The following is a 16,226-nucleotide window of genomic DNA, read 5'->3' on the forward strand; positions in this document are numbered from 1 at the left end:
AGTAACGGTTTTATTTTAAAACGTTTTTTGTACTTTGTTATCAAGTTTATGCCTGTTTAACATGTCTGAACCATCAGATAGACTATGTTCTGTATGTGAGGAAGCCAAGGTTCCTTCTCATTTAAATAGATGTGATGCATGTGACAAACAATTTAGAGAAAATGATGCCCAAGATGATTCCTCAAGTGAGGGGAGTAAGCATGGTACTGCATCATCCCCTTCTGTGTCTACACCAGTCTTGCCCACACAAGAGGCCCCTAGTACATCTAGTGCGCCAATTCTTCTTACTATGCAACAATTAACGGCTGTAATGGATAATTCTATTAAAAACATTTTAGCCAAAATGCCCACTTATCAGCGAAAGCGCGACTGCTCTGTTTTAGATACTGAAGAGCATGAGGGCGCTGATGATAATGGTTCTGACATGCCCTTACACCAGTCTGAAGGGGCCAGGGAGGTTTTGTCTGAGGGAGAAATTTCAGATTCAGGAAAAATTTCTCAACAAGCTGAACCTGATGTTATTACATTCAAATTTAAATTGGAACATCTCCGCGCTCTGCTTAAGGAGGTGTTATCTACTCTGGATGATTGTGACAATTTGGTCATCCCAGAGAAATTATGTAAGATGGACAAGTTCCTAGAGGTCCCGGTGCCCCCCGAAGCTTTTCCTATACCCAAGCGGGTGGCGGATATTGTAAATAAAGAATGGGAAAGGCCCGGCATACCTTTTGTCCCTCCCCCTATATTTAAGAAATTGTTTCCTATAGTCGACCCCAGAAAGGACTTATGGCAGACAGTCCCTAAGGTCGAGGGGGCGGTCTCTACTCTAAACAAACGCACTACTATCCCTATAGAAGATAGTTGTGCTTTCAAAGATCCTATGGATAAAAAGTTAGAAGGTTTGCTTAAAAAGATGTTTGTTCAGCAAGGTTACCTTCTACAGCCAATTTCGTGCATTGTTCCTGTTACTACAGCAGCGTGTTTCTGGTTTGATGAACTAGAAAAGTGGCTAGATAAAGATACCTCTTATGAGGAGATTATGGACAGAATTCATGCTCTTAAATTGGCTAACTCTTTTACTTTAGACGCTACCTTGCAATTAGCTAGATTAGCTGCGAAAAATTCAGGGTTTGCTATTGTGGCGCGCAGAGCGCTTTGGCTAAAGTCTTGGTCAGTGGATGCGTCATCCAAGAACAAATTGCTTAACATTCCTTTCAAGGGGAAAACGCTGTTTGGCCCTGACTTGAAAGAGATTATTTCAGATATCACTGGGGGAAAGGGCCACGCCCTTCCTCAGGATAGGTCTTTCAAGGCTAAAAATAAACCTAATTTTCGTCCCTTTCGCAGAAACGGACCAGCCTCAAGTTCTACATCCTCTAAGCAAGAGGGTAATATGTCTCAAACCAAGCCAGCCTGGAGGCCAATGCAAGGCTGGAACAAAGGTAAGCAGGCCAAGAAACCTGCCACTGCTACCAAGACAGCATGAAATGTTGGCCCCCGATCCGGGACCGGATCTGGTGGGGGGCAGACTTTCTCTCTTCGCTCAGGCATGGGCAAGAGATGTTCTGGATCCTTGGGCCCTAGAAATAGTCTCCCAAGGTTATCTTCTGGATTTCAAGAAGCTACCCCCAAGGGGAAGGTTCCACAGGTCTCAATTGTCTTCAGACCACATAAAAAGACAGGCATTCTTACATTGTGTAGAAGACCTGTTAAAAATGGGAGTGATTCATCCTGTTCCATTAAGAGAACAAGGGATGGGATTCTACTCCAATCTGTTCATAGTTCCCAAAAAAGAGGGAACATTCAGACCAATCTTAGATCTCAAGATCTTAAACAAATTTCTCAGGGTTCCATCGTTCAAAATGGAAACCATTCGAACAATTCTTCCTACCATCCAGGAAGGTCAAATCATGACCACGGTGGATTTAAAGGATGCGTATCTACATATTCCTATCCACAAGGAACATCATCAGTTCCTAAGGTTCGCCTTTCTGGACAAACATTACCAGTTCGTGGCACTTCCATTCGGATTAGCCACTGCCCCAAGAATTTTCACAAAGGTACTAGGGTCCCTCCTAGCGGTGCTAAGACCAAGGGGCATTGCAGTAATACCTTACTTGGACGACATTCTGATTCAAGCGTCGTCTCTGTCACAAGCAAAGGCTCATACGGACATTGTCCTAGCCTTTCTCAGATCTCACGGGTGGAAAGTGAACGTAGAAAAAAAGTTCTCTTTCTCCGTCAACAAGAGTTCCCTTCTTGGGAACAATAATAGACTCCTTAGAAATGAAGATTTTTCTGACAGAGGCCAGAAAATCAAAACTTCTAAGCTCTTGTCAAGTACTTCATTCTGTTCTTCTTCCTTCCATAGCGCAGTGCATGGAAGTAATAGGTTTGATGGTTGCGGCAATGGACATAGTTCCTTTTGCGCGAATTCATCTAAGACCATTACAACTGTGCATGCTAAGACAGTGGAATGGGGATTATACAGACTTGTCTCCGACGATACAAGTAGATCAGAGGACCAGAGATTCACTCCGTTGGTGGCTGACCCTGGACAACCTGTCACAAGGGATGAGCTTCCGCAGACCAGAGTGGGTCATTGTCACGACCGACGCCAGTCTGATGGGCTGGGGCGCGGTCTGGGAACCCCTGAAAGCTCAGGGTCTATGGTCTCGGGAAGAATCTATTCTACCGATAAACATTCTGGAACTGAGAGCGATATTCAATGCTCTCAAGGCTTGGCCTCAGCTAGCAAAGGCCAAATTCATAAGGTTTCAATCAGACAACATGACGACTGTTGCGTATATCAACCATCAGGGGGGAACAAAGAGTTCCCTGGCGATGGAAGAAGTGACCAAAATAATTCAATGGGCGGAGAATCACTCCTGCCACTTGTCTGCAATCCACATCCCAGGAGTGGAAAATTGGGAAGCGGATTTTCTGAGTCGTCAGACTTTTCATCCGGGGGAGTGGGAACTCCATCCGGAAATCTTTGCCCAAATAATTCAATTGTGGGGCATTCCAGACATGGATCTGATGGCGTCTCGTCAGAACTTCAAGGTTCCTCGCTACGGGTCCAGATCCAGGGATCCCAAGGCGGCTCTAGTGGATGCACTAGTAGCACCTTGGATCTTCAACCTAGCTTATGTGTTCCCACCATTTCCTCTCATTCCCAGGCTGGTAGCCAGGATCAAACAGGAGAGGGTATCGGTGATCTTGATAGCTCCTGCATGGCCACGCAGGACTTGGTATGCAGACCTGGTGAATATGTCATCGGCTCCACCATGGAAGCTACCTTTGAGACAGGACCTTCTTGTTCAAGGTCCGTTCCAACATCCGAATCTGGCCTCACTCCAACTGACTGCTTGGAGATTGAACGCTTGATTTTATCAAAGCGAGGGTTCTCAGATTCTGTCATTGATACTCTTGTTCAGGCTAGAAAGCCTGTAACCAGAAAAATCTACCATAAGATATGGAAAAAGTATATCTGTTGGTGTGAATCTAAAGGATTCCCATGGAACAAGATAAAGATTCCTAAGATTCTATCCTTTCTACAAGAGGGTTTGGAGAAAGGATTATCTGCAAGTTCCTTGAAGGGACAGATTTCTGCTTTATCTGTTTTACTTCACAAAAAGCTGGCGGCTGTGCCAGATGTTCAAGCTTTTGTTCAGGCTCTGGTTAGAATCAAGCCTGTTTACAAACCTTTGACTCCTCCTTGGAGTCTCAATTTAGTTCTTTCAGTTCTTCAGGGGGTTCCGTTTGAACCCCTACATTCCGTTGATATAAAGTTATTATCTTGGAAAGTTTTGTTTTTGGTTGCAATTTCTTCTGCAAGAAGAGTTTCAGAGTTATCTGCTCTGCAGTGTTCTCCTCCATATCTGGTGTTCCATGCAGATAAGGTGGTTTTGCGTACTAAACCTGGTTTTCTTCCGAAAGTTGTTTCTAACAAAAATATTAACCAGGAGATAGTCGTGCCTTCTTTGTGTCCTAATCCAGTTTCAAAGAAGGAACGTTTATTGCACAATTTGGATGTAGTTCGTGCTCTAAAATTCTACTTAGAAGCTACAAAGGATTTCAGACAAACATCTTCTTTGTTTGTTGTTTATTCTGGTAAAAGGAGAGGTCAAAAAGCAACTTCTACCTCTCTCTCTTTCTGGCTTAAAAGCATTATCCGATTGGCTTATGAGACTGCCGGACGGCAGCCTCCTGAAAGAATCACAGCTCACTCCACTAGGGCCGTGGCTTCCACATGGGCCTTCAAGAACGAGGCTTCTGTTGATCAGATATGTAAGGCAGCGACTTGGTCTTCACTGCACACTTTTACCAAATTCTACAAATTTGATACTTTTGCTTCATCTGAGGCTATTTTTGGGAGAAAGGTTTTGCAAGCCGTGGTGCCTTCCATCTAGGCGACCTGATTTGCTCCCTCCCATCATCCGTGTCCTAAAGCTTTGGTATTGGTTCCCACAAGTAAGGATGACGCCGTGGACCGGACACACCTATGTTGGAGAAAACAGAATTTATGCTTACCTGATAAATTACTTTCTCCAACGGTGTGTCCGGTCCACGGCCCGCCCTGGTTTTTTAATCAGGTCTGATGAATTATTTTCTCTAACTACAGTCACCACGGTATCATATGATTTCTCCTATGCATATTCCTCCTTTACGTCGGTCGAATGACTGGGGAAGGCGGAGCCTAGGGGGGATCATGTGACCAGCTTTGCTGGGCTCTTTGCCATTTCCTGTTGGGGAAGAGAATATCCCACAAGTAAGGATGACGCCGTGGACCGGACACACCGTTGGAGAAAGTAATTTATCAGGTAAGCATAAATTCTGTTTTATACACAGATTTTCTTAGCCGATAAGAACAAGAACACTCATCTGGCCTGATAATAGACCTATAAAAAGAGTTTAATTAAATCTTGCTCATGCTGCAGGTATTCTTGAATAAAATTTACTGCACTTCCCCACTGCCACGGGTGGATGCCACATACTTAGTGCTTTCAGATCTGTTAAATGCTACAAAACCCTAATGTGATGTCAAATGAATATCTATATGATTTAATACACATTGGCTAAATAAATGCACATATTTACGTGCCATTGTCGATACAGAACACATATATACAGTAACTTCAGCATTTTAAAAAATTCATAAAAATGAGCACTTACCACCAGTCTCACGGGTGAGTACAGTGCAAACACGAACTTCAGCAGACAGACCTATGACAGATACTCTAATTTTGCTGGCCTTCAAACTCTGTCAAAAACAAAATGTCACATACTGAATCATTTACAAATAGTTACCCAAAAAGTCATATTACCACTCACACAATATCACATATGACTTAAGTAATTTTTTTAACTATAAAATATTTGGAATGTGTTTAATAATTTTTCTCTTTTTTCCTGTAATCTCTCAACATTGTGGGCTCTGGCTCTCCAATTCCAAAGAAGATTTGGAAGTTCAGACTCAAGACTTCCAAAATCTAACATGGTTCAGCACCTGGGATGCACTTCCTGATTGGTGTCTAAATGAAGCCACCAATAAGCAAGCGCTATCCAGGCTGCCTAACCAAAAATGGTCCAGCTCCATAGCTTACATTCTTGCTTTTCAAATAGGGATAGCAAGAGAACAAAGAAAAATTGATAATAGGAGTAAATTAGAAAGTTGCTTACAATTGCATGCTCTATCTGAATCATGAAAGAAAGAAAAAACGGGTTTAGTATCCCTTTAAGAAACAGAAAGTTTCACTTATTTAACCTTTATGTTATTTGTTTGTTTGGTTTAACGTTACATTTGAAGAAGACTGCACCAGTTCGTTATTTGTTTATAAACAAGAACGAAACACAAAAGAAAATTCAGTCTGAAAAAAAGGCTAATATTACAAAATTGAGCAGAAGTGTAGGTATCATCAAACAACCTGGGAAAATGTATGAATTTTACATTTATGGTGGTATAAGTAGGAAGGTTATATAATCCCTTTTTAATCAGGGTTTTTAAAATGCTTATGAAGGGACACTCAAAATTGTGCCCCTCAGGAGATTTGGTAGTGGTATGAATTTGACAGCAATGATTACAAACACAATCCAGCATATGCTTTCTGATCAGGAGTGGTGTTTGAATTAGTGCGCAGAGACCATATATACACATATGCCCTAAGCACAGTAAAAGATTTTACTAACACAGTGATAAGTTTTTACTATAACCAATTTTTGCAAATATACTGATCACATAACATAATTTATGTAAGAACTTACCTGATAAATTCATTTCTTTCATATTGGCAAGAGTCCATGAGCTAGTGATGTATGGGATATACAATCCTACCAGGAGGGGCAAAGTTTCCCAAAACTCAAAATGCCTATAAATACACCCCTCACCACACCCACAATTCAGTATAACGAATAGCCAAGTAGTGGGGTGATATAGAAGGGAGTAAAAAGCATCAAAAAAAGGAACTGAAAAAAATTGTGGATTAAACAAAAAAGCATAACCACCATAAAAAGGTGGGCCTCATGGACTCTTGCCAATATAAAGAAATTAATTAATCAGGTACGTTCTTACATAAATTAGGTTTTCTTTCATGTACTTGGTAAGAGTCCATGAGCTAGTGACGTATGGAGGTACGTTCTTACATAAATTAGGTTTTCTTTCATGTACTTGGTAAGAGTCCATGAGCTAGTGACGTATGGGATAGTAATACCCAAGATGTGGAACTCCACAGAAGACTCACTAGAGAGGGAGGGATAAAAAATAATATTTTCCGCTGAAAAAATGAAATCCACAACCCAAAAAATAGGTTTTTCTCATAATTGAAAAGAAAAAAACTTAAAACAAAAGCAGAAGAATCAAACTGAAACAGCTGCCTGAAGAACTTTTCTACCAAAAACTGCTTCTGAAGAAGCAAACACATCAAAACGGTAGAATTTACTAAATGTATGCAAAGAAGACCAAGTTGCAGCTTTGCAAATCTGATCAACTGAAGCTTCATTCTTAAAAGCCCACAAAGTGGAGACTGATCTAGTAGAATGAGCTGTGAATCTCTGGGGTGGGGCCTGACCCGACTCCAAATAAGCCTGATGAATCAAAAGCTTTAACCAAGATGTCGAGGAAATGGCAGAAGCTTTCTGACCTTTCCTAGAACCAGAAAAGACATCAAATAGACTAGAAGCCTACTGAAATCTTTAGTAGCTTCAACATATTTCAAAGCTCTTACAACATCCAGAGAATGTAAGGATCTCTCCAAAGAATTCTTAGGATTAGGACACAAAGAGGGAACAACAATTTCCCTATTAATGTTGTTAGAATTCACAACCTTAGGTAGAAATTTAAATGAAGTCCGCAAAACTGCCTTATCCTGATGGAAAATCAGAAAAGGAGACTCACAAGAAAGAGCAGATAATTCAGAAAATCTTCTAGCAGAAGAGATGGCCAAAAGGAACAACACTTTCCAAGAAAGTAGTTTAATGTCCAAAGAATGCATAGGCTCAAAAGGAGGAGCCTGTAAAGCCTTCAAAACCAAAATAAGACTCCAAGGAGGAGAGATTGATTTAATGACAGGCTTGATACGGAACCAAAGCCTGTACAAAACAGTGAATATCAGGAAGTTTAGCAATATTTCTGTGAAATAAAACAGAAAGAACAGAAGTCCCTTCAAGGAAATTGCAGACAAACTTTTATCCAAACCATCCTGAAGAAACTGTAAAATTCTAGTAATTCTAAAAGAATGCCAGGAGAATTTATGAGAAGAACACCATGAAATATAAGTCTTCCAAACTCGATAATAAATCTTCCTAGAGACATATTTACGAGCCTGTAACATAGTATCAATCACTGAGTCAGAGAAACCTCTATGACTAAGCACTAATCGTTCAATTTCCATACCATCAAATTTAATGAATTGAGATCCTGATGGAAAAACAGCCCTTGAGACAGAAGGTCTGGTCTTAAAGGAAGTGGCCAAGGTTGGCAACTGGACATCCTGACAAGATCCGCATACCAGAACCTGTGGGCCATGCTGGTGCTACCAGAAACACAAACGATCGTTCCATGATGATCTTGAAGATCACTCTTGGAAGAAGAACTAAAGGCGGGAAGATATAAGCAGGTTGGTAAAACCAAGGAACTGCTAATGCATCCACCGACTCCGCATGAGGATCCCTGGACCTGGACAGGTACCTGGGAAGTTTCTTGTTTAGATGTGAAACCATCAGATCTATTTCTGGAAGACCCCACATCTGAACAATCTGAAAAAACACATCTGGATGGAGCGACAACTCCCCTGGATGTAAAGTCTGACGGCTGAGATAATCCAGTTCCCAGTTGTCTACACCTGGGATATGTACCGCAGAAATTAGACAAGAGCTGGATTCTGCCCAAGAAAGTATCCAAGATACTTCTTTCATAGCTAGGGGACTGTGAGTCCCACCCTGGTAATTGACATATGCCACAGTTGTGATACTGTCTGTCTGAAAACAAATGAACGGTTCTCTCTTCAACAGAGGCCAAACCTGAAGAGTCCTGAAAATAGCATGGAGTTCAAAAATATTGATTGGTAACCTCGCCTCTTGAGATTTCCAAACCCCTTGTGCTGTCAGAGATCCCCAAACAGCTCCCCAACCTGAAATACTTGCATCTGTTGTGATCACAGTCCAGATTGGACGAACAAAAGAGGCCCCTTGAACTATACGATGGTGATCTAACCACCAAGTCAGAGAGAGTCGAACATTGGGATTTAAGGATATTAATTGTGATATCTTTGTATAATCCCTGCACCATTGATTCAGCATACAAAGCTGGAGAGGTCTCATATGAAAACGAGCAAAGGGGATCGCATCCGATGCTGCAGTCATGAGACCTAAAACTTCCTTGCACATAGCTACTGAAGGGAATGATTGAGACTGAAGGTTCCGACAAGCTGAAACCAATTTAATTTGTCTCTTGTCTGTTAAAGACAGAGTCATGGACACTGAATCTATCTGGAAACCTAAAAAGGTGACCCTTGTCTGAGGAATCAAGGAACTCTTTGGTAAATTGATCCTCCAACCATGTCTTTGAAGAAACAACACTAGTTGATTCGTGTGAGATTCAGCAGAATGTAAAGACTGAGCTAGTACCAAGATATCGTCCAAATAAGGAAACACTGCAATACCCTGTTCTCTGATTACAGAGAGTAGGGCACCGAGAACCTTTGAAAAAATCCTTGGAGCTGTTGCTAGGCCAAATGGAAGAGCGACAAATTGTTAAAGCTTGTCTAGAAAAGAGAATCTCAGAAACCGATAGTGGTCTGGATGAATCTGAATATGAAGATATGCACCCTGTAAGTCTATCGTGGACATATAATACCTTGCTGAACAAAAGGCAGAATAGTCCTTATAGTCACCTTCTTGAAAGTTGGCCCTCTTACAAAACTATTCAATATTTTCAGACCCAGAACTGGCCTGAATAAATTTTCTTTCTTTGGGACAATGAACAGATTTGAATAAAACCCCAGACCCTGTTCCTGAAACGGAACTGGTATGATTACCCCTGAAAGCTCTAAATCTGAAACACACTTCAGAAAAGCCTGAGCCTTCACTGGATTTGCTGGGACGTGTGAAAGAAAAAATCTTCTCACAGAAAGTCTTACTCTGAATCCTATTCAATACCCTTGAGAGACAATACTATGAATCCATTGATTTTGGACAGAATCTGCCCAAATGGCTTGGAATTTTTTTTATCTTCCCCCCACCAGCTGAGCTGGAATGAGGGCCGCACCTTCATGTAGACTTGGGGGCTGGTTTTGGTTTCTTAAACGGCTTGGATTTATTCCAACTTGAAGGTTTCCAATTGGAACCAGATTCTTTGGGGGAAGGATTGGCTTTTTGTTCCTTCTGTGGAAAAGAACGAAAACGATTAGAAGCTTTAGATTTACCCTTAGATCTCTTACCGTGAGGTAAAAAAAACTTCCTTCCCCCCAGTGACAGTTGAAATAATCGAATCCAGCTGAGAACCAAAGAAATTGTTACCTTGGAAAGAAAGAGATAGTAATCTAGATACCATGTCAGCATTCCAATATTTGAGCCACAAAGCTCTTCTAGCTAAAATAGCTAAAGACATAGATCTAACATCAACGTTGATGATATTAAAAAAGGCATCACAGATAAAAGGATTAGCATGTTGAAGCAAGCTAACAATGCTACACAAATCAGGGTCTGTTTCCTGTTGCACTAAGGTTTCCAACCAAAAAGTTGATGCAGCTGCAACATCAGCCATAGAAATGGCAGGCCTGAGAAGATAGCCAGAATATAAATAAGCTTCCCTTAGATAAGATTCAAGTTTCCTATCTAAAGGGTCCTTAAAGGAAGTACTATCTTCCATAGGGATAGAAGTACGTTTGGCAAGAGTAGAAATAGCCCCCATCAACTTTGGGGATTTTTTCCCAAAACTCCAATCTAACTGCTGGCAAAGGATACAATTTTTTAAACCTTGAAGAAGGAATAAAAGAAGTACCAGGCCTATTCCATTCTTTTGAAATCATATCAGAAATAGCATCAGGAACTGGAAAAACCTCTGGAGTAACCACAAGAGGTTTATAAACAGAATTTAACAGTTTACTAGTTTTAGTATCAAAAGGACTAGTTTCCTCAATATCCAAAGTAATCAACACCTCTTAACAAAGAACAAATATACTCCATCTTAAAGAGATAAGAAGATTTGTCAGGGTCAATATCTGAGATAGGATCTTCTGAATCAGATAGATCCTCATCAGAGGAGGATAATTCAGTATGTTGTTGGTCATTTGAAATTTCATCAACTTTATGAGAAGTTTTAAAAGACCTTTTTACGTTTATTAGAAGGCGGAATAGCAGACAAAGCCTTTTGAATCGCATCAGCAATAAAATCTTTTATATTCACAGGGATATCATGTACATTAGATGTTGAAGGAACAACAGGCATTGTACTAGTACTGGTGGATACATTCTCTGCATGTAAAAGCTTATCATGACAACTATTACATACCACAGCTGGAGATATCATCTCCGCTAACTTACAACAGATACACGTCCTGTTGGATTCAGGCAGCAGGAATCCAACAGTGGTTTCTGAGACAGGATCCGATTGAGATATCTTGCAAATGTAAGAGAAAAAAACAACATATAAAGCAAAATTATCAATTTCTTTATATGGCAGTTTCAGGAAAGGGAAAAATATGCAAACAGCATAGCCCTCTGAGCATAGAAAAAGGCAAGGGACATATAGGAAGTGAGGATTAAATAAATAAATTATTTGGCGCCAAGTATGACGCATAATGCAAAATGAAATTGTTTGGCGCTAACAACATCCGGAAATGACGCAACTCGCGTGATGGCAGACGCAACCTTGTGCAAGGAAACGTGGCGTCAACTAAGACACCGGAAATGACGAATTTGCGTCACCGAACGTACCAAGAATGAGGCAATAAATATCAGCATTTTGCGGCCAAGCAAGCTTAATTTCGCCCACGAAAATTTAATGAAAACAGTCAAATTTCGAAGAAAAGACTATACCCCAGGTAAGAAAAAATAACTTCCTAAATATGTTTTTCCCAATTTTGAAACAGATAGTCTGCAAAAGGAAATATACATAAACCTGACTCATGGCACATATAAGTACAATACATATATTTAGAACTTTACATTAATACATAAAAGTGCCAAACCATAGCTGAGAGTGTCTTAAGTAATAAAAACATACTACCGAAAGACACCCATCCACATATAGCAGATAGCCAAACCAGTACTGAAACAGTTATCAGTAAAGGTAATGGAATATGAGAGTATATCGTCGATCTGAAAAAGGGAGGTAGGATATGAATTCCTAAGACCAATAACAGAGAACCTATGAAAAGATTTCCCGCAAGGAAAAACATAGAATTCAATAGGTGATACTCCCTTCACATCCCTCTGACATTCACTGTACTCTGAGAGGAATCGGGCTTCAAAATGCTGAGAAGCGCATATCACAGAAGAAAATCAAGCACAAACTTACTTCACCACCTCCATAGGGAGGCAAAGTTTGTAAAACTGAATTGTGGGTGTGGTGAGGGGTGTATTTATAGACATTTTGAGGTTTGGGAAACTTTGCCTCTCCTGGTAGGATTGTATATCCCATACGTCACTAGCTCATGGATGAAAGAAAATTCAACTTGTGCATTTAAATTCAGAGTTTATATCCCTTTAAACTTAGGTCCAAATTAGAGAAGTCCTGTAACCACTTTGTTAGGGTGTCTTGCCAGGTATGAGTGAGAAGGCCAAGCTACCAAGCCCACTAAATAATTCTACCTTCATGTTACGTCTATGCAGCGTAGCAGGGATCTAGACTGCATCACTATTTCTAAATTAAGATTTGTTTTAGTTGATTTGTACGACAACGTTTTGTGAATAAAACAGAGTAGCAATTATAGTAAGATACATTTACTATAAAAATTAGCTATATGGTCATTTTCTTACTTTTTCCCCCCCAAATAATGTATTTACTAGCTCTGACAGAATCTTGTGATTCAGTGTTAATAGATTTTAATAACAATTTGTTCAGTATAACAATGTCCAGCATAAAAGTATTTTCAATTCTAGTTTAGCTGAATAGCACAGTACCTTTATCATATCATAAATGTTAGATGGATCACAAGTTGTCAGGCTGCTAAAGATCACCAAAATTTCACGACTTGTGTGTCCTGGCATGTGTCTGCAGGAGAATTAACACTCAGTTTTAAAACATAATATTATTATCATCATCAACAATAATTATTATAATAATACTATGTGAAATCTTTAAAAGGGACAGTCTAGTCAAAATTAAAACATTTTTTATGATTCAGATAGGGCATGCAGTTTTAAACAACATTCCAATTTACTTTTATCATAAAATTTGCTTTGTTGGTATTCCTTGTTGAAACCTAAACCTAGGTAGGCTCATATGTTAAGAGGCGGCCTTCAAGGGCTTAGAAATTATCTCAGTGCACTTTTACAGTTTTTCACAGCTAGACAGCGTTAGTTCATGTGTACCACATAGATAATATTGTGCTCACTCCTGTGGAGTTATTTATAAGTCAGCACTGATTAGATAAATTGCAAGTCTGTCAAAAGTACTGAAATAAGGGGGCAGTCTGCAGAGACTTACATACAAGTTAGTCACAGAAGTAAAACATATATTAATATAACCGTGTTGGTTATGCAAAACTGGGGAATGGGTAATAAAAGGGATTATCTATCTTTTTAAACAATAAAAATTCTTGAGTAGACTTGTCCCTTTAAGTGAGCAAACATGGAAGTTATTATTATTATTATTATTATTGGTTATTTGTAGAGCGCCAACAGATTCCGCAGCACTAATTTATTTGACAGAGGAACCTTAAAAAAACACCTAAAGCATTTAATATGTATTGAGCATTTAAGATCTCCAGAAACAAAAAGTATTTAGAGTTTTGCATTTCAAGTACGGGGGCCTCTGTGGGAAAAAAATGTTGTTGTTTCATCAATTCATTAAAGTCAATGAGCAAGAATAATAACAATCATACTCTGTATATAAAAACAAACACATTTAAACTGTTATTATCGTGAAATAAAACGCAACTTCTGTGCACCTTTTATAATGGACATTAAAAAGACTTTTTAAACAGTTTATAATTATATCACGTCAAACTCAAGTTGTTCTATTATATTGCAGCCCTGCTATACAACAAGGTCTCACAGTCTTTTGTTCTTTGTTTTTATGCAAAGGGAGCATGTCAAATGCACACCAAGGACGGTGTGGGGCTTGTGCTTATTACCCAGTAAATAAATGTATGTAACCCTAGGGATCAGCTGTGCATAAACACACACTTGCTGTTATTTTCAAAATCTGTTTAAACAGCTTAACGCCGTTAGGACGTTCCATGCCGTCCAAACATCGCTGGGTTTTAAAACGCTGTTAGGACGATACGGAACATCCACCTTTTTTGGCGTCCTGCACCCTCCTCCTTTTGTTTAAATGGTAATCAGACTAGGAGGCTTGCCTAGTATTGTAGGCAGTCCCCCATGATCCAGTATGAACACCTGCCCCGGGTATGAAGTGGTTAACAAATGTTACCTTATATTATACTCTTTCCTATGCACTATGTATATATGCAAACATAGTTTAGCTATTTTAGTTTAATCTCCCTTTAATATAATTATTTTGGAAAGAGAAACCAAAATCTTACACTCTTAAATAAATATCTGAAATAACATTGAAGCAACCATGACTGTGCCACAAATACTTACTTAAGAGTTTGCAGAGCTAGGTTTAGAGAGTTAAAGAGAGATGGTTCACCGTTGCATGCCATGTCTACAGATTTCTTCAGTGCAGCAGTATGTTGTCTGGGGTTGCCTACGGAAATAATAAAGAAGAATGTCATACATCAGTCATCTCTGATCTTTTAAAATACTACAAAAAGACTTGACTGGTTTCTTATTTATTTTACTCATTTTTGACCGCCATAAAATAAGTCAGGTGGTGGAGAAAGTTTTGCCATTGGAAAACATTTGCAGTAAGCAAGGTGTAATGCAGTCAAAGTTTTCACTCTAGATGGTATGTTAATTTATTGAAATACTACAAAAAAGTCTGTAATTACAGGGTGTTTTGCATCTATTTAAACAGACTTTGAAAAGAACAAGAAATAAATGCTAGTACACAACTTATCCCTACGGACCTAATATGGATAACTCACACTGGTGTACTGGTGGATAGTGATAGTTCCCAAAGCATGAAAAAAGAAATCACCAAAGAAATTTCTTTCTTTTTTTTCTCTCTCTTTCATGTAACATAGTGAAATAAACAAATTTTACTTTCTCTTTATTCTTTAGCAAAAAAAGCATTTCAACCAAGATGTTATATAAGGTTTTTTTTATATGTAGTTTTAATTTATTGTGCAAATTATACAACTATAATACAATTAATAGCACTTAAAAAATAACTGTAACAATGTCCATACCAGCAAGCTCTGTTAACTTTTCAGCACGTTTATTTCTTGTAACAATCAGGCCAGTCTAAAATGAAAAAAAGACTATAATTAGTCATTCCTCTTTACAAACATCTGTTATTATAAATACACTAATAGGTTATATATGGCACGTCTATGGGGGTTCATCAAACTGAAGTGTGAAATGACTTGGCTAGACTACACATATTTCCTATCTTCAGAATAACCAAATACCATTCAAAATGTTGCTATATGTATAAATGTGCTTAAAGGCATATATGACTAAAGAAAGGGTTAACTGGATCTGGCCCCTAATTGTGATCATTAGACTATAAATAAATAGTAGGTATTTGTCATTAGAAATGATTGCGGCTTCTCTACTTTTGATTGTGTGTCCCCCTTCCCCATATATGGTAACTGAAGAAGTCGCTGTGTAAATGGACATGGAATGTGACATAATAAGCACTGCAAACAGCTCTTAGTAGAGAGTTAAATCAGTAACAATTTTATTATTTTTGCAAATGATTAATTATATATAAAGTGTCCCTATATCTACCCAAAAAACATCAAGTGATAAAATAAAATAGAAAAGATATTTTACCAAAATATATAATCACAATTTAGTTGATGGATTCTAGTTCCTATTAAAGGGATAGTAAATCCCCAAAAACAATTATGATTCAAGTAGAACATACAATTTTAAACAACTTTCCAATTTAATTCTATATCAAATGTTCTTCATTCTCTTGTTATCCATTGCTGAAGAGACAGCATTGCACTACTGACAGGAAGCTGAAAATATCTATTTAGCCAATCACAAGAGACAAATGTGTGCAGTCACCAATTAGCAGCAGTTCCCACTAGTGTATGATGTGCATATTCATTTTTTAACAAGGGATACTAATAGAACAAAGCACATTTGAAAATAGAAGTCAATTTAAAAGTGTCTTAAAATGGCATGCTCTATCTGAATCATGCAAGTTTAATTTTGACTTTCCTATCCCTTTAAATATGACAAGTCTTGAACTTCAAATGTAAACACAATAGTCCCAAGATAGAGGTTGATTCCTATCCTCCTGATACCATTTACCTGTGTTTTCCAACAAGTGATCTGTGTTTTTTTCAAGTTCTGAGTGATAACAATCCAAGAGATAATATATTCATACTAATAAAAGGTTAGACCGGATCCGAGCAGATAGCTTAAAGGGACATTATACACTCATTTTTTCTTTGCATAAATGTTTTGTAGATGATTTATTT

At 38.7% G+C, this 16,226-nt stretch overlaps 1 protein-coding gene across 2 annotated transcripts in view; it reads right to left on the reverse strand.

Moving 5' to 3' along the window:
- The window catches only part of GTF2H2 (general transcription factor IIH subunit 2), a 142,396-nt gene that overhangs the window by 90,677 nt on the left and 35,493 nt on the right, over positions 1 to 16,226 (reverse strand). For both annotated transcript variants that reach the window (XM_053701446.1, XM_053701445.1), the window contains exons 7-10: positions 14,979 to 15,033; positions 14,269 to 14,374; positions 12,622 to 12,712; positions 5,176 to 5,263 (exon numbers count right to left, since the gene is read on the reverse strand). In XM_053701446.1, coding sequence (XP_053557421.1) covers positions 5,176 to 5,263; positions 12,622 to 12,712; positions 14,269 to 14,374; positions 14,979 to 15,033 — 340 coding nt within the window. The remainder of the gene's footprint in view (positions 1 to 5,175; positions 5,264 to 12,621; positions 12,713 to 14,268; positions 14,375 to 14,978; positions 15,034 to 16,226) is intronic.

Source organism: Bombina bombina, chromosome 2 (assembly GCF_027579735.1).
Source record: "Bombina bombina isolate aBomBom1 chromosome 2, aBomBom1.pri, whole genome shotgun sequence".
Taxonomy (NCBI): domain Eukaryota; kingdom Metazoa; phylum Chordata; class Amphibia; order Anura; family Bombinatoridae; genus Bombina; species Bombina bombina.